Below are 22936 nucleotides of genomic sequence, written 5' to 3'. Positions count from 1 at the left end.
GCTTTCACAGATTATATAGAGACCATAAGGAAGAGATTTCCTTAATTTTTGCCTTCCCTTCTATTTCCTTAATTTTCCGTCCCCCTACCTGAGTTGTCTATATGCCCATGAACCATTTCTAGATTCATGTTTTCCCCCTAGCACCTATCACATTGGAACAAACTCTCCATCTTTCTAAAGATAAGCTCCGTGTCTTGGCCAGGTGCTCAGTTGGTTAGAGTGTCATCCCAATATGCCAGGATTGCAGGTTGCTCCCTGGTCAGGGCACATACAGGAATCGACTGATGAATGCATAAATAAGTGGAACAGCAAACTGATGTTTATCTCTTCCTGCCCTTCTCTCTTTAAAATCAAAGAAAAAAAAAGTTCTTGCACAATGATCGATGACTACTAGAGTTAGTGGGATGATCACATTGTAAGGTATAAAAATGTTGAATCACTGCATATACACATGAAACTAATGTAAGTATATAAGACTGTATACAAATTATACATAAATTAAAAATAAAGATAAGCTCTTCAATGGTGACCTGAATTATATTTCTCCTGAGTTTCTTATTTACCCCACTCTATTAACCATTCCTTGTCATTCCTGTAAATTCAACTCTTCTTGGTAACTATTCCCTTTTGCCTTACAATCCATGCACCTTCCCACCCCCAGCTAAGTAAGACCATAATGCTCAGCCTCGTCCATCTGAGGGGGAAGAGCCTTGAAGGATTGGTGTACTCTTTAAGTGGCCGTCATTTCTGTCCTTACTATTTCATAGTTTGGCTACTTTAAAGAATTGCCTCTACTCACCTCTCCTTTCCCATCTCCCACTTACTGTAAGTCTAATGCAGGCTTCTGCTTCTCCTACTTCACTGAAACTATTCTTCCCAAGATCATTCATAACTCCATTTTGCAAAATGCAGTGGATACATTTCAGCCATATCTTGAGTTCTCAACATCACACAACACTGTTGACATCCTTTCCTCTCGAAATACTTTTTTTGTAATACCTTATTTACCTGCTTTTCCTTCCATCTGTCTGCTCTATTCCATTCTTCACAGCTTTACTTCTCTTAAAATGTATTAGTATTCTTCAATGCTCTACTCCCAGTCTTATTGTGTTATCTGCACCCTGGGTTCTTGTGATCTTCCAGGATAGAAGTCAAGAGGGATCACCAGAAACCTCTAGAGACCCTGGTGCATTGGTCTGGAGCCAAACCCAGGTCTCCCACACAGCAGGCAAGAAGTTTACCATTGAACCCTCCTGGGTTCCTGTGAAATCCTGAGACAGAAATCAAGAGTTCACCACAAGAGTAGTTATCAGGCAAGAGGTTTATAAAAAACTTGTGTGCTGAGGGAAACAACAATTAAAGGGGAAAAGAAAAATGTTGTTGCTCCCCGAACAAAAGCCAGGGAACAGTTTTACAGAAGTTGGGGTGGGAAGGATGTGTGATGTCTAAATATGTAGATGTGGGGACTCTGGTGTCTGTGCAGTGGAATTACATGCTTCTTCATGTGTCATATGTCTCATTAGCATGTTAAATCTTAATGGAAGGGTGTGGGTTTTTTTTTTTAGCATTTAAATGAGGGAGGGTTGCTGAAAAGGCAATCTTTCTCGCTGGAACACAGGTGTGAGTGAAGGGAACGCAATATAAGCCCATTGGAGTGAAGCTTGCAGACAGCAGTGTCCTTCCATCTAGCTGCTAATTGGTTGTAAGGAGAAGGGAAGATATAAGGGAATATTAATGAGTTTTTGACTTCCTGCCCACTGGGCTGCAGGAGTAGTCTGCCTATTTCAGTAGCACACACATCTTCTAGGTAACTTCATCCATTTCTAAAGTTTCAATGATGAACTACTCATTGATGATTCTCAGCACTCTATCACTAGCTCAAGATCATATATCCAAAAACCCGTGGCACATTCCCATGTGAATGGCCCAAAGGCATTTCAAACTCAACACAACACAAACTAAAACCATCATTTTTTCTCATTCCCCAATCCACTTCTAATCTCTTCTTTCAGTTGTTGACAGCGATACTTTTCCAGGTGTTTATTCCTGGAACCTGAGCCATTTCCTTGACTACACCTTCATCCACATACAGCAAAAGTAGGTTTATAGTTGTGAGTAAGTGAAACAGAGTTTATTCTTGTATTATTTATTAATTATTGTATTATTTTCCATATAAACAACTATAAACCTTCTTTTGCCCAATCCTGTATAATCATATCCAATCAACTAGCAAGTTTTTCAATTCTATCTCTTTGAGTTTGCATATCGCTCTTGAATTTGCCCACTTCTTTGCACCATAACTGCCAACCTTAATTCAGGGTACCATTGCCTCTCTTCAGAATTACTGTACCCTCTACTACTTTCTCTGCTTCCACCTCCCCAAGCTGTGCTCCAGATTGTAGCTGGAGTGATCTTTCTCTAAAGCACAGTGTTGATTATGTTTCTCTCTTGTTTTAAAAGGGAAACAAACAACTCTTTTGTGATACCTGACTTCCATCTGAAGTGCAGATCTCTTAGCATGGTCTACCAAGTCCTTTGAAATGGAAATGCCATCTATGTTTATGCCTCATCTGCAGTGACAACTTCCACCCTCATCTACAGTCTCTTGATGTTCCAGTTACACTGAACAGAATGTCCCTCTCCCTCTGGCTGAGTGCTTTTACTTGGTGTGCTCATGGCTTCTCGTGCTCCCTCTGACAGAGCCCTCATCACTGCTTCATCGCTGCCTGCTTATTGTCTTTCTCCTTCAGAGAACCAGGTCCTGGGAGCCTGAGATTCTGGCAGTTCATTGCTATACCCTCAACTTTTGTTGTGGAACTTGAAATATAACAGCCTCCAAGTAAATATTTATTGGATGAACAAATGAGAAAGAGAAAGAAGGCAAAATGAAATGAAACAACAAGAGAAAAAGGTTCTAGAAAACACTTGATGCATGCCAGGCATTCAGTAAGTGATCACTGATGTTAAAGAGAAAGGTCAAAAGAGTAGGAAAGAGGCAGTGGGGAAGAAGAGATCAACATGGTCAGTTCCACCTTTGCCCTCAGTGGGTTGGGTTGTGTTCCCCATCTCTTCTGCCCAAGGCATAGAACTTCTGCAGAAATAATTTTACGAACTTTGCATGCCCCTATCAACAGATGTGGAGGCCATAGAAAACCACCAGTGAGACTGTGGTCACACCACAGCCACAGAGACTGTGAAGCTGGCCCTTCCTGCTCTCAGTCCCTTGCTCCAACCTCAGGTATCTGTTATCCCAGAGTGGATATGAACCGGTTTATTGGCCCTGCTCATCACTAGTCTTCATTTTTCTTACTTTGTCCCTGCCCAGATTGGAGTCTTTTATATTTGGAGAGATCTCAGTAATCTGGCAATAAGTGTATTCCCTCAAAGTTGTATTGTTCCCAGACACACACCTACTCAGAACCAGTACCTTAAATACTCCTCTGATCCAAGAACAGGGCTGAAAAAGAGAAGAGGCCTTTGCAGGTTCAGCACCCTGCTGGGAAGGGGTAAGGGGGCCTAGCAAGTTGTGTCTTTTAGTCCCCCATAAGGGAAAACAAAAGCCTTCCACATGTTGTGAAATAAAGAAAGTTATGTACAAAATTGTTTGCAGGATGGCACTGTTTTTGAGAGCCGAGTTTCCTGGGAAGTCATCAAAGCTCTCTCATTAAAATCAGACGTGTAACATGTTTGCAGGCTGGGGTATTCTCAGGGTGCAGTCATGCTTGAACCAGCTGACTCTTACAGCAATGCAATCTCTGAGTTTCAGGGCCATGCCACCCACTCAGTGAGGAACAAAGTTGGAGCTGCCATTATCTGCACAGAATACAATGCCCTCGTAGACTGAAGGGCCCATTAAAAGTTTGTGGAGTTGTGTTGTCAAAAGCATTCCCCAGAAGGTGGGAACTCCATAATCTAGAGTGTGGGGCAGCCATTTCAGGAATCTTGGTTAACTTGATTTTCTAGAAGAAACTGAGGTAGGTGAACAAGCCATCTGTTACTCTGGCTGCTGCTGCTTCTATTTTTTTTTCCTGAAAGTTGAACTCAGGGTTTAGCAGGAGGGCCTTTGCCTCCAAGCTTAGTCTGCCAGAGCAGTTTTACCTTTTTCTCAACTTCTGCAGCAGTCTGCTTGGTGACCTCAAGGTTCTCCACCAGGGCCAAGTCTCCCAGGAAGTTCCCGGATGCCGAGGAGAGGCGAGAGAGCAGATTGTCTTCCAACGTTTTCAGGGTGATTTTGAACCCATTCTGCTGCTTTGTGAGCTCTGACTGCAAACATCAAGTAAGGGGGAGTCACATATAGAAGCCCAGAGCACCCTACTCTTGGGATAGGTCTGAATAAATAAAGCTTTACGGGCCCAGATTCCCTTCTCTTAGAGATGGCAAACTGAAGACAAAATAGCAGAATGATCAAGGCCATAAACAGATGAGATACAAATGAGTTGAATCCCTACTGCACCATTTCCCAATTATGTGACCTTAGGCTAATTTACCATCTTTGCACCTTTGTATCCTCAGCTGGGTTCATCTCAATCCCCACCTCTAGAAGTGCTGTGCAAAACTTCACGCAACAATGATACATAGTCTGTTCATTAAATGGAACCTACTTTTTGTGAACAGTTAGAGGGTAGAGTCAAGTGTGAGTTCTCCAGAGGGTCCTCTCTATCACCACTTTATTCTTCCCAGATGAATAGCTCTCTGATGGAAAAGGTTCTTGTTTTTTTAAACAAAAGCAACCCAAACTGTCTCATACAGTTTAGACAAGATCCTTGCAGAACTCAGCACCAGTGGGTGCTGGTGGCCAAGCTGAGCTTGCCTGGCCTTCCCTCCCCGAGGGTTAGACTGCATACATACCCTGAGGCACTGGCACACTTCTTGTTGGGGCAGGGGCAGAAGGCAGGCAGCTGCCATTTCTTTGCCCTTGTACAACCTGGGGTGATTGTGTTTGCATCCACTAAAGAACAATATTCCTGCTAGAGGCTCAAGACATGGCTGCCCCAGTCATTTTCTGTTTCTTAATGATGCATTCCTGAATCCTGCCTGCTTCATGGCCAGAGTTTGCTGCTGTTTGCTGGGAATGCTGTGCAGGGGCCTTGAAATTATTCAGGAATTAGCTCAAATGCCATCTTCTCACAGAATTTTTTTCCTGACTTTCCCAGTTTAAACTAGTCCCTGAGCTCTCTTATATCACCCTTCTTAATTTTCTTCAAAATTCTTATTACCACCTGAAATGATATATTTCATTTGTTTGTTTACATTCTTATTTTCTGTGTCCCTCCAAGAGATGGTAAGCCTGTGAAGGCAGGGATGTGGTTTTCCTTGGAGCCTCCCGAGTGCTTGGCACCTGCTACAGAGTTGGTGCTCCAAAGGTAGCTGTTTGATAATGGGATACTTGCAGGAAGCAAGGCCCAGGCATCCCTGATATCAGTCTCACATAAATTGTAATTCTGGACTTGCATTTTCTAATCTAATCAGGGCTAAAGAGAGTACAACAGGGATTATTGGCTCTGGACTGAATTGTGTCCCCAGGTTGTAGGTTGAAGCCTTCACTCCCATTCGAGTATATTGGAAATGGGCCTTTAAGGGGTTGAATATGGTTAAATGAGGTCAATATAGTGGGGCTGGGGTCTGACAGGAGTAGTGTCCATATAAACAGAGACACAGGAGGAGTTGCTTTCTTCCTCTGCACACACAGAAGAGGTCTGTGAGTACACAGTGACATGGTCATCTACCAGCCAGGGTGGACAGCCTCACCAGAAACCAAACATGCTGGCCCCCTGTTTTCAGCTTAACAACTCCCAGAACTGTGAGAAAATAAAATTTCTGTGTTTAAGCCACTCAGTCTATGGTGTTTCATTATAGCAGCCTGAGCCAAGACACTATCCTAAGGTTTTCAGTGTCCTTGCAAAGCTGAATCCCACTTAGTCCTGACTGAGTCATGTGACCATGTGTGAGAGGAGTCCCTCTTGTGCTGGCCACAGCATGTTCACAGTCTCTGTGAGGCTCTGCTCTCAGCAATTAGCTTCTCTCTCTGACTGTCTGTTCTTTAGCTCACTCTATCCTCTGTTTTCCCAACTTGGTGTTCCAAGTGGCTAGATGGGGTTGGCGCTCCTCCAAAGTTTAGCAGAGCCCCTGCAGCTCAGCTCCAGAGAAAATAGCCCCCCATACCTCTCCCAGAGTGGGGAGCACTGTGGGATTGCTGGGCACTGGACACACCTTCAGCTGCTCCAGGTCTGGTCTCTCCATGCTGACCACAGAGGCCAGCAGCTGGTCCTCCAGGCCATCCCTGGTCACAGTGAAGTTGATCAGGGTGGCCTGAGCCTGCAGCTCAGGCTGGTAGTGAGGGTTGGCAAGCTTGGTGTGGAGTATGAGCTGGAACTTGGGGTTGTATTCACACTCTTTGTCTCCGATTTTAATGAACCTAGAACATAGAGGTTCATGTGAAGTGCGGTACCTTCCCATGAGATCCAGTCAGAGACAGAATTCTATCTGTGACAGTTATTTTCCCAAGTTCATAGTAAATAATATTGCCATTTCAGGTGGATTCCTCCTAAGTATGTCTAGTGTGAGCACTAGGATCCTGGTTTGCACTAATGTGGGGCACAAGGGTAGAGGGTGGGAGACTTTTTCTCTTGGCCACCATGTTTGATTTTTCAGGCACAGCTGTCTGGAGAGCCATTTACACTTTGGGAAGCATTTCCAGCAGATGGCAGTCAAGTGTGTGCAGGAAGGGGCACTTTTTTAGTTGGCAAAAATGTACCTCACAGCCTGGCAGTAGGGCTCAATTTTTTCATGGCTGATGGTGAAATGACTTCCATGGGTGAAAATGGTTAATTAAGTAAATGAGCACATCTTGAGGACATGTAAAGGTGAGTTATGGCCTGGGCACTGGGAGAGGCTTCTGAGTCCAGCAGGCCTTAATGATGATCACCCCTCCCTCTCCTGTGTGCCTGTTGCCCTTCTCTTTCCCCCTTTCTTCCTCCTTCTGCCATATGCTGATCACCTACCAGCACTCAAAGCCATAGGTATGGCTCATCAGATTGACAAGGAGCTGAGTTCTCAGGAGTCTGGCTTAAATAAAATGCTCAAGTTTAAAAGTCAGCCTGCTCTTTGGCCACTTTCCTTTTAAAGTTCCTCCAAACTAGTGCCCTTTGGCCATTTAGAAGGGAGTCACGAAGGACATTGACTGATGGAAGCAAAGTTATTCCAGGCAACTTTCTCCAGGCTGTGAGGGCAGCTAAACCATGCCTCTCCTGGAAGAAAGAGAAGAGTGCCTGCCGTGGGTGGATTCTTGATATGACCCGAGGAGAAGATGTTCTGAGAAGAGCAGATCTGTCCACAGTTCTACTGGGGCAGTGAACCAACTCTTCAGAAAGGGTGGACAATACAGCTGGACCTTACCGTCCTTTTTTAATGACTTCTCTCCCAAGCAGTGGTCCCAGAATAGGATCAATGGACTCTTCCAGGTTTTCAATGAGCACCACATCCCCAGCTTCCAAGGCACGCTCTATGGTTTGAAGGTAGCTGGGGAAAGGCAGGCAGTATGAGCCTGTGGCCACGCGTGGGTGCCAAGGCAATTTAACAAGACCTCTGAAGCACAGTGATAAGCTTGGAGGCACACTTACCTGGGATGGTTTCAGTGGCCACATTTTTCTCTATTAAAATGATATTGACGTAATCTTATGTAGTTTTAGAAATAGGGAAAAATTACAAAACAATGAAAATTAACTGTAACCTTTCTATCTATGATTTACATTTGGTGTTTATATGCTTGGATGTAGCATATTTTCAAATTTATTATCAATATTTCTATTTATAGTGGTATGTCGGTACTTGTTAATTTGTTCTGGAACTTGTGATGAGTGCTGAAACCAATGAGTACTGAATGATGAAGCATTTCCCCTTTCCCGGCAGTGTTGTGGCTCATACAAGTTCTAGCAAATGCAGCAAGTCCCAAGCAGGCGCCAAGAGCTGAAACATGTTTTCTTCAACAAAATGCAATGAGTACAGGGTCTGACAAGTTCTGAAGCTGATGAGTACCGAGGTATGACTGTATTTTATATTATAATATTTATATAATAATTTATATTTGCATTTATATTTATTTAGTATTGGATTTACATAGCATATTTGATTCATAACCTCGTTTTTGTACATAAAACACATTATAAACATTTCCCCATGTCATTAAATATTCTTCTATAACAATTTTTACACAACTGGATGTTAGATTGTGTTGATACATCTTAATTCATTTGTAATCAATTACCAAAATCTAGCTTATTTTAAAATATGTAATGTTATATAGAGTATAATGGGCATATTAAAAGTTTAATTTTCTGTAAATAGATTTATGAGTTTGATATAATTCCATTCCAACAGTAACTAAAAATAATTTTATAGATCTTGACCAAAATTTTAAAGTTAACCTAAAAAAATAAATAATGAAGATAATAAAAAATGATAATCAAGAAAACTCATATAAGCTAATACTAAAATATTTTATATAAGTACAACAAAATATATAGGTAGAAAAAAGTCTTAAAGGATGTCATAACCAAAACATTAGCATTCTTTTTCTATGAATGATAAATTATAAGAGTTAAAACATTTTTCTTTGTGACTTTTTTCTATAATGATATGTTATTTTTGTGATGAGAAATACCACAATAAATGCTACTAAATATAAAACTACATAATTAAAGACTGGTATAATATTATATAAGTAGAAAGGATTAAAGACCCTATTTAATGAGAATTTAATATAGAGTAAAAAATTACCAGTAATTAATTGGGGAAAGGATGGATAATTTAATAAATGGTATTGGAAGATGGCTAACCAATTGAAGAATTAAAATTAGGTCTATACCTTGTATAATACCCTAAACTGTTTTTCAGATGATTACATTTCATTGTAAAAAGAACACTCATAGAAATCTAAAAAAACCTAAGTGAATATTTACATAATTTATGGACAGACGATGACTTTTCTAAGCAAGGTCTACAGAAGAAATGAGCCACCATGTGAGCAAATTGTAGGATGTCAAACCCTGCAGATGAAATTAAGAGACAAATGACACTCAAACAAATTTCCACTCAGTTGAAGGGAGGCTGCACTGAATAGTCTTAGCACGTATGATCTATGATGTAATATTTGTATTCAAGTAATAGATACCAAATCTAGAAAACCATGTAACAGAAAAGTAGTCATTGGATGTGAACCGAGACATAACTGAACAGATATTTACTGAGGGTCTCCTACATATCAAGTGCTCTTTTTGGTATTAGAAATATAGGAATGAGCATCAAGAATGAACACTTTTTCTTAAAATGCAGTTGTTGGTTAGATAGGAGAGCATACTTTAATTAAATGCATCTTGTCATTTCTCAACAAAGTGTGCTCTGTAAGAAAGGATCCATTCTGGTATTCAATATTTGCTTTGTTTAGCTATCTTTGTTACATTGCATGTTTGATTAAACCACTGTGGGTGAGCTGGACCTCCGGACAGACATGTTTGGGACATGTGACCAGGGCAGCAAACCTCCCTTTGGTGGCTGTGGGTTTGAATGCATAAACCTTGGATTTCTAAGTGAGGATCACCTTGGTTCAAATACTGCCTCCATCCATTTTTAGAAAAAAATTACTAAATTAATTTTTAATTGTGGTAAAATATATATAAATCTACCATCTTAACCATTTTCAAGTGTGAATTCCAGTGGCATTAAGTCCATTCACATTATTGTTCCCATCACTATCATTCTTCTTTAAACTCTTCTTTTTGCAAAACTGAACCCCTGCACCCCTTTAAATGACAATCCTCATCTCCCCCATCCTCTGGGGGACAGATTCTGTCTCTATGGATCAGATCACTCTAAATATATGTGGAATTATGCAGTATTTGTCCTTTTGTGACTGGCTTATTTCACTTAACATGATGTCTTCGAGATTCATCCATGTTGTAGCATGGGTTAGAATTTCCTCCCTTTTCAAGGCTGGACGATATTCCATTGGATGCATATAATTACACTTTGTTTATCCATTTATCTGTTGATGGACACATGGATTGCTTCCACCTTTTGGCTCTTGTAAATAATCCTGTTATGACCCTGGATGTATAAATATCCATCACTTTTAAAATTGTATACTCTTGGGGCAATTACTTCAATTTCCTCAAATGTGAAATGGTACCAATAACACTAACTTTATATACTGTGTGGATTAAAAAGGCATGTGAAGGAAAACTTGTACTACCTAGTAGATGCTTGGTCGCTCTCCCTCATTACCCCATCCTATCTTTCTCATGTATCCTAATGCACAGAATAGGAGTTGAATACTGAGACTACAGGACTAAGCTATAACAGGGTTAACAAAGCAATGGAGTGAGGGATGCTCAGGTCTGTGAAGTGTGGGGAGAACTGGATGGACATTCTCTTCAGTACTCACACCCTTTTGTGTAGTAACTCTCCAATCTTATATGTTCAAAGCGGTATTGCAGGTACAAAGGGCTCTGATGTTTTCATAACTAACGTGGCCACTATGCATCCAACTGCAAACATTCAATTGTTTCTTGGGGGAAAAAAGTTTAGGTTTATTCAATGTGGCTCAGGGGCAGAAGTAAGAACGGTGGGTAGGAGAGGCCTAGGGTAAGCAGGTTTGGGCTCAATGTGAGGGAGACTTTGTAAAACAGAGCCTGGTGATGAAATGTGGTGTTTGGGGAGTCAGAAAGTGTTCACAGGGAGGTGGGAGGATAAATGCCATGGATGGGGGAGCAAGGGCTCCTGAATGGGCTGAGAGGCTGACACACATGGTTTCTAATGAGAAAGAAAATCAGAGACTCAGTCCCTAAGCATCTTGCACTGAGATGTTTCCTGAAATGGTAGGAGGAGCATGAGAGGTCTCATGGAGGGACCAGGAGAGTAGAAATAATCTACCAGGGCTTAAGATGTGCTTTTCTCTGCAGAAATGGCAAAGGTGGGACCTTTTGTGCAAGGCTACTTACCCCTTCTGACCAATCTGGGTGACCCGAAGGTCTTCACCATATTTGTTCTTGACCCATTTGATGCCTTGTAACTGAGGGTCAACCATGAGCGGCCAGCGTTCACAGTTGGTGAGGATGGCTGCATTCTCTGCGGACATGCGGTCTGCTGGGAGGCCCTCATTCTGCCAGGCAGCTAGGTCTGCATCGTCCATCAGCATCCTTAGGGTGTCCAGGGAGGGGGTGACTGGGATGGGAACCTGATGATGAGGAAATGCCACACACATTCAGAATGGAAGCGTGCTTTCTCAGCTGGTGGTGGGATGCACGGTAGTTTCTCAAATGACAAGCTCTTTGAGAAACAATATCAGAATCCCACCCAAGAGTGCTTTCCTGGATGTGTAATTATTTCTGGAAGCAGGTCTTTAACTAACTAGTTAATTAATTATTTTGTGAAGCAAGTTTTAAAAAAACTCCTGGTAGTATTTTTTTCTCTTGACTGATGGACAACAGCAGGAATTCCGCCTGTGTGACCCTTTGCTCTTCAGTATATTCATCGAAGTCAGATTTCTACCATAGATTATTCATATCTTATCAACAGTCTCCTCTACGCCCTCCCCCGTGTTAACAGGGTCACCCCTCCACTACATTTCTGCATTTCTGTGCATGTGCCCACACCTACTGGGCTCTCTCCTGTCAGTGCCAGCCTGTACCAAACACTCTCTCCTCTCAGCCCCTTCACCACTTTCTGACAGAGGCCGGCTTGCAAAGAGATGGAGGTGTTTCCCTTCTCCCTACCCAGAACACCCCACACCCGGGCTGACTGTATGACTTCCCTGCAAACTCCTCACTGGCACACCCTGGAAACTGGGAGCAAGCCTCCAGGCCTGCACATGCTCTGCACAGCCCGTTTCCCTCAACAGCCCGTGTGTGCACCAGGTCCTCCTCTCTGGTCTCTGCTGACCTCTCTTAGCTTGTTTAATTCTGTACAAGTAATAGGTTCCACTGAGAACATATACTTTTAAAAAATTGAAGTAATATTCACAGCATTGTGCAACCATCAGCTCTATCTAGTTCTGAAACATTTCCATCACCCCAGAGGAAGCTCTATCTAGTTCTGAAACATTTCCATCACTCTGTACCCGTTAGTAGTCATTCCTGTTCTCTCCCACTTCCAGCTCTTAGCAACTGCTAGTCTGCTTTTTGTCTCTAAGGGCTTACCTAGTCTGGGTATTTTACTTAAAAGGAATCATACAATATGTGATCTTTTGTGTCATAATGTTTTCAAGGTTCACACAGATGCCCTTTTAACTGCCCCATCTCTCTCTTCTCTGCAATTTGTTTTCTCAGTTACCTCAGGAAGACCTCTCCAAACCATCTCCTGTCCGTTTAATCATACATGCTAAGTTTGTGAATGGCTGGTGCTGAACCATCAAGCAAATCTCAAAAGGGAAACATGCCACTGGAGGTTCTTATCCTGAGATCAGAAATGTATTTATATAGAATTTGTTCCCTTGGTAACCTTATGCATTCTATTTTATGCTCTAAAACCTATTACTGTGACAAGGAACCCGTAGATTTCACCAGACTGCTAAAAAGGGTCCATGGCGAAAAAGTGCCTAAGAACCCCAAACAAAACCAGAAAAACCCTTGCTAAGCTGCCGCTATCTTGATTCACTCAATTAATGATTGTCCTTTCTACAGTTTCCTTTTCTGCAAGTGTTCAAGATAAATAATAAGTAGCTTTACATTTGTTTATTTCCCTATTCAACAAATTCCCAGGTGAGTAAGGTTTTATGTGCTGCTTTGTGAAGCCAATCATCACTAGCCAGCATGGGTTCCATGTTCAGAGGAAACCCCTGCAGATGAGCTCTGCAAACAATCCTTCCTGCAGGTTGAGAACTGTCTGAGCTGACTCTTGATGCAGCTGCTTGCCATGAACCTAATCTCCTGCACTGGACTGTGAGCTGCCTGCTGGAACGTCTTCTGCATCTCCTGCCTGGTGGACACGCTGAATACTCAGGGAGGATCTGTGGACTGAGTGATGTGGAAGTGTCAGGTAATATTGGGTATTATTCCGACTGATGGCTCCAGACACCACCCTGGCCCATCTCAGTCAGGAACTGGCATTTCCCACTTCATCATGTTGGTGTGGAGGGAGGAGGTGGGTGTAAAGTCTATCAACTTACACTAAGAGGACAAGCTGAGTGCATGTGACAGGAATAGTGAAAGCTGTTCTCACACAGGACCTGGGGGCCATGGTTACAGGCCATGCAGCTTTGGGGCTCGATAACAAGGTGCAGTGCAGAGTCTGGGAAAGGGACCTTGTCTTAGCTGCTACTGTGATGTTTGGCTCAAGAGCAGTGAGATTAGAGGGAAACACAATGGGGGTTGGCACTGCCCAGGTTTATCGTTTTGAGGAGTGCCAAGAGACAGGAGTCTGGGCAGGGGGCCAGAGTTCCTGTGGAGGCCCATGAGAAGAGTGGTGCTCAGAATGACCTGCTAGTGGAACCCTGCCTCAGGATGGCAGATGATAATGCAGGGCAGTGTGGAACAGCATGGGTGCCTGTGTCTCACTCTTGGATCCCAGAGATCCTTAGAGGATGTGCAGGAGATGGTGGGAGAAAGTGTGCAAGAAGGGATGAGGAGTTTTGGGTTATTATTGGCATATGAACTCATTGGTACCCACGGCTGATGTGGGCAGGAGAAATCCTTGTGGTACATACTTGCAGTTGACTCAGGTATGGTCTCCAGGTCCCATCCATGAGGCTCTGACGGTATTTCTTTGTAAAGAAACCGAGGTATGAAATGAAAGCTGTGGTAAGTAAAATGTCTCCACATAATTTCCTCTCCCGTTGCTTGAAGTTCTGCACAGCTTCTGCCCACCTCACATTTTCAGAAGCAAGTCCTCCCACCTGCCATTTCAAAGACCAGAGGGGAAAGGAGACTTGTCTCAACATAGCCAGTGCTGGCTATGAAGAGACATGGATTCAGTCACAGAAAGCACACAGCACACGTTTAACAGCAGAAGACTCAGAATGTCCTTGTGTGGTCCCTCTGATCACTGAGGATCTGTGTTGGCTGCAGCAAACATTTCAGTCAGTGAGTGCCTGTTTGGTGCTATGTATGTGTGGGCTGTGGACAGATGACAGGCTGTGGAAGCAGGCTTCCAGGCTCTGCCTGTTATAGGTACTGAGATGAATACTACCCACCTCAAAGGGCAGTTGAAAGGATTAAATATGACCATGTATGTTAAGCACTTAGTACAGTGCCTGGTCCACAAAACATATTAGAAAATTATGTACCTCTCCCATCCCTCCAAATGCTAGGAGATGAAAATAAATAAAATTAATTTCATGCACTATAAATAATTCACAGTGGGCAGGGAGGAAAACATGGTAATTAAGACACAGAGCCAGAAGTCCTGCAACATGGGTGTGTACAAAGTAGCAAGACCACTGCACTTGTCCTGACGTTGCCCGACCCACTTTGGCATGGCTACTTGCTCTAGGGGCACAACTTCTCTGGGGATTAGAGACATCCTTTCTTTAGAGAACCCTTAGGTGGATGGTAAAGCTTAGCTTCTGCATTAAGTTTATCCTTTTTTCTTCCTTGAAAGAGGGCATCAGAGAATGCCAGAGCTGGGGATGATCTTAGGGATTTGCCAGCCCAACCACTGCCATGGCCATTTTTAACTTATACAGATAAAGATGGGAAAGATGAAGTAACTTGGCAGAAGCTCTCAGTTGGTAGAGGCAAGGGTGGCTTTAGAGCCCATTCTCCTGGAGGAGAGTAGCACACCACCTCCACGAGGCCCAGCTCAGAAAATGCTCCAGCTGGGCAACGAAGGCCGGAACTAGAGAGAAGACAGACTTGCTAGGAGGGCGAGACCCCTTCTTGCATGTTCGCAAAGGAGTAGTCTCTGAACGGAACAAGTTCATCTCAAAGCTCTGCAGCAGCGGGTCAGCAAAGAACTGCACAGACACATGCTGGTATAGCCTCTCTTCACTAACACACGGCTCACTCAGTTCAGTGATTCTTATGACTCATTTCTCCCTGAATTAGGAAACCTGGCTTTGTTATGTGTATAGGCTGGCTGTAATAAATATAAAAATGTATGGATTCTGCCTCCTCTCATTGGTGAGGAAGGTTCTGTAAATGCTCTAGATTAAAGAGAAATCACATCCAGTGGACACTGCTTTGAAAAATGTGAAATGATTTATGGTGAAAGATATAAGTCATAAGGGATTTTGAAAGGCCATGCATTCTTTGACTGTCCTCTCTTCGAGGGCTAGTGTCTCTGCTCTGTCCTTGAACCCCAGACTGCTTTGACCAGTAGAACCCAGTGGACATGCTGCTGTGCTGGCTTCTGGCCCCAGGCCTTACAGATGGGGACCTTCCACTTCCTGTCTCTTGGAGCCCTGGGTAACCATGTGAGACATTTGACTACCCAGATTGGAGAGACCTGAAACTGCATGGGGAGGTAGAGGGGTCCTGCAGAGCCCACTCTTGAAGTTGTTCTTACCAAGACACATGTGAAGGAAGTCATTTTATACCCTCCAAACCAGCTTGGCCACCAGCTCAGGAACACCAAGTGGCCCCAGCTGGCACCACATGGAGAGGCATAACCTGCTAGCTGAGCCCTGCCCAAACTCCTGACCCACTAACTCCTTAGACTTAATGAAATGCTCTTTTGTCAAATCTCTAAGTTTTGAAGTGCTTTGGTAGAAAGCAACAGGCACTCATAGCACAAGCACCCTGCTCTGGCCCTCCAGGTAATGTTTTTCAGGGTGGCCAGAGCTATGTTTGTGTGCATGTGTGAGATGTGCATACAGATTAGGTCATGCTCAGAAATGCTGAAGGCCAAAAAGTCTCTTTCTGCTTCTGCCTCAGCTCCCGATCCTGGCCACACCTTTATCATCAAATATCACACAGGTAAGAGCTTCAGAGTTTGTCTGTCAAATGCCAGCTTTGTTCTTCTCTGCTGCCTCTGGGCGATACACACATATGTAAGCATGTCACACACTGCATGGGCTGCCTGATACATCAGCCTTCTCATCCTCCCAACCATCTCTGTAGGACAACTTTGACCAGACCAGGGTGTGCACTCACACATTTCTCAGGATTCGTCCCTGTATCCCAGCACATTTTAATATTTTCCCGTGAGCCAAAGCAGTGCTGAGCTGTGCTCATCCATTTTGCACCTCAGCAGCACTTGACAAGCTCTGCTAATATAATTAAAGCTCCGGCTGCAGAGCCTCGCACTCACCAGGCGATTTGCAAGGGAGATGGTGCTTGCGGTTATTTCAGCTTCTTGATGACATTTGAGTTTGTCTGCTGTGGCTTTCTCAAACTTGGCGGTGAGTTTGGCCAGGTTGTCATTAAGGTGCTGTTCAGGAAGGAACACAGGTCTGTCAGTAATTCTGGCCCCAGTCACCTCAGTGCCTCTGAGCTAGGATTCATGTGTAGGCAATGTTTAAGGAAGAGTCACCTAGGGGGAGCTGTAGGGACACGGGGGAGGCAGGAGGGCAGGGAAGGAAAGAAAGGCAAATTAGGGATGCTGCCAGGCAGAGTCCCAGCAAGAACTTCAGTCAGACCCCAGAGGGAGGAGGTTGGAATGGAAGTCCAGAGGATCTCTACCCAAATGAGAGAGCTGAGCTTTGCTCCGGCACCTCATTTGAGGGCTCGGGACCAGGAGGGGTGAGGGGGTGCTGGGCATGGAGGAGGGGGTGTGTGTTCTGTTTCTCCTGGTGTTTGGGAAAAATGGGTTCCGATAGCCCGCCCCAAGCTGTTCTACGTGTTGCTTTAGAACCACAGCATGCTGAAGGCTGGAGGCCCGCAGGTGGTCAGAAAGACCCCAGGGAGGCCTGGGGGGCCACATACTGTGCCTGCTGTGGCAGGTCTCTGGTTTGGGGTGGGGCTGTCAACAACCTAAGTCTTCCCCTTACGTTAACCTCATCTATTCCCTTCTATTATGGGGGCATTTAAAAAATACATGGTTTCCATTTTTTCTAAATTTATGAAGAACTTGGAATTGAAGCACATAGCTTTTGTTGCCCCCAGAGGATATAAGAGCATGCACAGACACATGGACACATGGCAGATATACCTCCAAATGTGTCTTATGTCTGTTCACTGGCCCGGTTTAGGCTGCCATGTTGGTCATTACCAAGTTACAAGAGAAATAAATTAAAAGGCAAGCAGTTTGAAAAGCAGGTGGCAAGGCATCCAATTAATGATGACAGACTGGCCACGCTCATTTATTTTTTCTTCTTCCTGAGACTTCTCTTAAATGATTAAAAAAATTTTTTTAGCCTCACCCAAGGACATTTTTTCATTGCTTTTAGAGAGAGGGGAAGGTAGAGAGGGAGGGAGAGAGAAAAAACATCAATGTTAGTGAGAAGCATCAGTTGGCTGCCTCCCATACATGACCAGACTGGGGATTATACCCGGGATCAAACCCATAACCCAGGTATATGCCCTTTCCGGTTATGGGATAATGCTCCAATGAGCCAAACCAGCCCAGACTGCTTTTCTAAAATGGTTTTGAAGTAATGAAAAAAGTCATAAGCCCATAACACCAAGCAAATATCAAGGGCCATTGGAGGGTGAAGAATTCCAGTAGATTTATGGAAGACCACATGGCAGAGGATTGGAAACTGCCAGAGCAGGACAGGGGAAGCAGCAACCTAGAGATGGCTTCAGTTCACCAAAGAGGAAGCTTATCAGCCCTGCAGAGCCCCGTGCACCTGGGGACTTGGAAATGTCAGGGCTGTTTCAAAGGGATACTGAAAATAGGAGGGTTAGTTAGAAACCTATTAATTTCTCACTCCATATCTCTGTTTCCATGTTCATCATGCAATGCCACCAGGGATCGATGTCACCAGGCAGGACAGTCAATAGTGGCAGGGAAAAGGCAACATATTCTGGTGTTTAGGATGCATCCAGCATAACTCATCTGATCTTGAAAGCAAATTCTGTCAGTCAGCCAGCTTTGCCTTTGCCTGCACAGTTATAATCAGCTTTTGATCTCTACTTTTGTAAAAGAAAGAACAAGAAGGTATTTGATGAAAGCCTAGATTAAGTTAAACAAACAAACAAACAAAAAACTGTGACCTGGGAAATGGAGATAACTTCAAGCATGAAAACAATAACAAAGCATGGAACTCTTAATAAGTAGTTTACCAGAGAGATTCACAATGTTTTTTCATAAAACAAGAAGAGTGCTAGTAAAAGGAATAGCAAACTCAACACTGTTGTGGAAACTATTATTATTATTATTAATATAAAAAGTAGTAAATTCAAAGGAAGGGCTAAAAGGTGAATTTGAGGAAATCTAGAAAGTATAAGAAAACATATAGTAACAAAAAGGTTAAAGAAAGTAGAGGACCCATCAGATCTAACATTCAACAAATATGTGCTTCATAAAATAAAATTTAAAAGGAAATAGGAGCGCTATTACCCAAGAAATAATACAAAATAATTTTTTAGAGCTGAAGAAAAGTCTCCACATGCCACATCCAATGAATAAAAAAAGGATGGTAGCTAAGAATGTCAATGTAAAGTTTAAGACACCAAGAATAAAGAAAAAATGGAAAGACTTCCAGAAAGAGAGAAACATGGTACATCAATAAGGGAGTGGGACCCTTGCTGTTCATCAGATTTCTCACCAGATGAGGATAAAGCATTCCATGTGGAAGAGGAAAAAATTAGCAACTCAGAATGTAATACACTGCAAAATGGTCAGTTAAGTTAAAAAATAAAGATATTTCCAGACTGGAACTATTCTGAAAATTTACCTCTTACTTCACATTTCTGAGAAAGTTACTTAAGGGTCATAGCAAAACAAGAGAAGAAATAAAGAAAGGAGAAGGCATGGGGTCCAGGAGCCATTGGAACCAACCCAAGAAAGGAGTGAAATGTGTTGACACTGGAGCTCTCAGTTGGGGATAAGGGAGAAAAGTCTTGGAGGCAAAGGTGACTTAATAGAAGACTGGATTAGATAGAGAGTTTTAAAGTCATTGAGGCTTTGTGAAAAGAACTAAAAAAAGAGAAAAAAAGATAAAGGCAAGTAGGAACTCCAGGGTGGAAAAAATGGTTGTATAAGAAAGGCAATACAATGATGTTATACCACTTATATCTTATATGAACAATATAGACATGTTCACAGAATATGAATGGGATTTACTGATTTTCTACCTTTTTAAGTCAGTCAGGGGACAGAGCATGGGACACTTAATTTTTGTTATAAAATGGAGTGCAGTTATTTTCAATCTTGGTGACTAAAAAGCAATAGTGATGATAAGTAATGATAATAGATGTTGGGAGTTGGAAGGTAGGGAAGAAGCTGAAGGAAAGAGTACTAACTTCATCTTTAAAGCTGAGGACTCCAAGGAAGCTACCTCTATGTGATGGAACAAGAAATAAAGTTTACATCCACTCAAAACGGTTGCCACAATGATACTGGGACACAGGGAGATGAGCATCTTAGAGTTTCATCTAGCAGAAACTTAACTGCCTGAATAGGATGCAGCAAGAAATAAGGATGCCAGCACAGAACATGGACAGAAGTCAGAAATTCCAATGAACAGAGGCCAGGAAGATCATGTAAACCAGTCAGATGAATCTGGTCCTGAGAAAAATAGGAATGTGGGGCCTATGGCAAAACTATCTACTTGAATGGAAGCCACTGCTTAACTCCAGAGCCAGGTAATGATATTTGGGAATCTTATTATTTTGATAAGCCAGATGAACCAGAAATCAAATTTCTATAAGAAGTTCCTATTGCTGTAAATGCTGGCAATGAATTAAATAATTTCAAACACTATGTGTGGGCCAAAAACAATACACGTAAGCCTCTAGGTAGCAAGCTCCTAGTGATATCAACAATCAGTTGAAACACACAAAATAATTAACGGGCAGAAGACTGTTGTGTCTCATTAGAAGCCCTTCTCTACTGTTTGATATTTGACTTATGGTGACTGTAAGCTCCATGAAAATGCCTTATTTGTTTTTATTACCATTACTTTTATAAATTGTAACAATATACAGTGTGCTCATTATAGAGAAAAGAAAATACAGATAAACAAACACCATCTAAAATCTACCACCCAGAGATAACCACCACTATTCGTATTTTTATGTATTATAATTCTATGTATACTTATATTGTACAATTTGTTTTAAAATACACCTTTTTCACTGTAAGCATCTTGAACATAAAATTTACTTGGAATTATTCTAAAATTCTAAAAATAAAGCTTGGGGTGGAATGCATGTGGAGGCAGCTGGCGGCGGCCTTAGCGGCGCACGGGCGTGGGAGGGGAGGGGGCTCCTATCAGAGACCATTTCAGCGAATCTCCTCTGTTAGTAATGCAGGAAGCGTTCAAACTCTTGGGATGTTGATAGGCATGTGGATAAGCAAAGGATGGAAAGGAGGTTGTTAAAAGTGAAAATACATTTTTTTTTCAAAAAATATTTTGGCAGAAAGGAAGTGTCTTCCTGAGGTAGCCAAGTATTTTAAAATATTCTTATTGCTTTCACAGGCTGAGTAGGCCTATCGTGTGAATGTTGGCTACTGAAAAGGGATAAACATTTAGAAAACATTCCTTTTGCACCAAATGTTCCTTTAAATACTTAAGTAAAGAGATCTTTGAAAATGCAGTTCTTATAACATTGTTCTGGGAGAGACTGAGGAATATGAAAATCACTGAGAGGTATTTTCCCTCCAAAAGCAGTCCTGGGGATGTTGCAGTGTTCTGCATCTGGAATTCTTTGAAGAGAGCCATTGTTTTGGCAATGGACACCTGTTTTGAGTAAACTGGCCTATGAACATCTGGATTTAGAAAGCAAACCTGTTGAGGGAATCAGTTGTTCGTCAAAAGGTACCTTTTCTTTATGGAGATATCAGTTGTGATGATCTTTGAACTAGCCTCTGGTTATAGAATTTAATCTAATAATCAATAAGCCCATGATATGAAGTGTGCGGCTTGTCTTTAATCTCATTTTCATAATTTGTAAAAACCCTTTTTATCAGCATGAGAAATTTGTAGCAAGACTCTTATTTGCCTGGAATGCACTTGTGGAAATGAAAGACCCAGGAAATGTTTTGGGTTGGGCTTGGTCACGGTCGTGCCTGATTACCAGGCTGTCATGGGCACGTGAGAGCACAGGGAGCCCAGGCAGGAGGAGGGGGAGCAGGAGGGCAGGGCAGGGCCATAATGGTGGGCATTTTAAAGACATTTGTAGTGAGATCTGTTGACGGATTTTTAGCTGTTAGGTGGTCATACAGGACTCTGGCTTCTACTTTTCACTTTGGCACTATCCATTTTAACTCCACAGGTAGGTGTGAATTCAGGATCACCCTAACTTCAGTCCCGAGTGAGGCAGATATAATCAAATATGAGTGGGGGCCCAAAAATCTACAAAATTTATTTATTAAAAAATTGTGTATTTAGCCCTGGCTGGTGTGGATCAGTGGATTGAGTGCCAACCTGCCAACCAAAGGGTTGCCGGTTCAATTCCCATTCAGGGCACATGCCTGAGTTGCAGGCCAGGTGCCTAGTAGGGGGCACATGAGAGGCAACCACACATTGTTTCCCTCTCTTTCTCTCTCCCTTCCCCTCCCTCTAAAAATAAATAAATAAAATATTTTTAAAATTGTGTATTTATTCTTACATGTTTAAACTTCAGTTTCCTTCAAAGTATTTTCCATTTGATGCAATACACCCATCGAGATGTTTTTCCCACTGCTTAAGACAGTTTTTGAACTTGTGGATTTTGATGCCTTTTAGTGCTTCTGCCGGTTTTTGTTTCACCTCTTCCACATGGGCAAAACATTTCCCTTTGAGGACTTTATTCATTGGGGGAAACAAAAAAATAGCTCAGGGCAAGATGGGATGAATAGGGAGGGTGGGCAGGATATTTTTGGTCAAAAACTGCTGAACACTCAGCTCAGTGTTGGCAAATGTGCTTGTAAATCATCCCTTATGAAATGATCAAATGTGTTGAGAGTCTTGAAAAAAAATTCACTGAAGTTAAATGCAGCTTCTCACAACACCACCAGCTGGTACACTGATACAGATGGGTTCCTAGAATATTCATCTAATGAGGGAAGCCTGCTTAGGGGCCACTCTCCAGGAGACAATTTTGGTTTTTTGTGCCACCCCCACCCTGCTTGTACATATCTCTGCCATCTTTCTCTCTTCAGAAGAAAAGGAAAAATAATTCAGGGGCAAAGTGTAAACCAATAGTCCAATGGATTTTTCTTGTTTAGACTATATGCGTTTGAGAAAATAATTTAAAAAGTTACCTCTACTGAAAAATCAGGAGACTTTGCCTAACAAGCTGGTTTTCCCTGCCTGTAGACCCTGGGGAAGGGCAGAGAGTGCTGTTTGCACCAGAGGCTGCCCGGCAGGGCCACAGAGCCCTGCTCACTTACTGCGATCTTGGTTTTAATGGCTGCCAGCTTCTCCTGGGCGGCTGTGAGGTCCAAGGTGGCTCGGCTCAAAGCTTGGCGCTTGGGCTCCACGTCACAGAACACCTCATAGAACTTCACAATGTTTATGACCCAAGAACAGAGGCCCGCAGCTGCGTAAGACTTGGTGGCCACGAACTCAGGATTGAACTCGGGATCCTGCAGATATGGCCTGATGGCTTTGAGGCAGTTCTCATGAATGTTCTCTTTGTTGAAGTTGATCAGAGAGTCCAGGAAGGCATCCACTCTGGCCATGGCGACTTTAGCGGCCTTCCAGCTTCGGTCCTTGGGCACCTTTCCCTCAGGGGCCATGAGGGCCATCACAGCTGCGCTGACATTGCTCACAGCCTGAGGTGGGGAACCAAAAGACTTCAGCTCTGTCAGGTTGGTCTGAGAAAAGAGGAGGAGGTTTGTTAGAGGAAAACGAATGGGCCTTCTCTGTTCTTTGCTAACGGATTTAGTCCCTGGAGTGATCAGTCTGAAAGGGCTA

General features: G+C 42.9%; 1 protein-coding gene across 2 annotated transcripts in view; it reads right to left on the bottom strand.

Annotated features, from left to right (window-relative positions):
* The window catches only part of DNAH9 (dynein axonemal heavy chain 9), a 336893-nt gene that overhangs the window by 63123 nt on the left and 250834 nt on the right, over positions 1-22936 (bottom strand). For both annotated transcript variants that reach the window (XM_045824289.1, XM_045824290.1), the window contains exons 50-56: positions 22411-22836; positions 16240-16359; positions 13697-13885; positions 10995-11230; positions 7396-7518; positions 6211-6415; positions 4099-4263 (exon numbers count right to left, since the gene is read on the bottom strand). In XM_045824289.1, the coding sequence (XP_045680245.1) occupies positions 4099-4263; positions 6211-6415; positions 7396-7518; positions 10995-11230; positions 13697-13885; positions 16240-16359; positions 22411-22836 (1464 nt within the window). The remainder of the gene's footprint in view (positions 1-4098; positions 4264-6210; positions 6416-7395; positions 7519-10994; positions 11231-13696; positions 13886-16239; positions 16360-22410; positions 22837-22936) is intronic.

This window comes from Phyllostomus hastatus, unplaced genomic scaffold (assembly GCF_019186645.2).
Source record: "Phyllostomus hastatus isolate PE091 unplaced genomic scaffold, TTU_PhHast_1.1 phas_scaffold_55, whole genome shotgun sequence".
Taxonomy (NCBI): Eukaryota; Metazoa; Chordata; class Mammalia; order Chiroptera; family Phyllostomidae; genus Phyllostomus; species Phyllostomus hastatus.
This window is presented reverse-complemented; position numbering and strand designations above follow the sequence as displayed.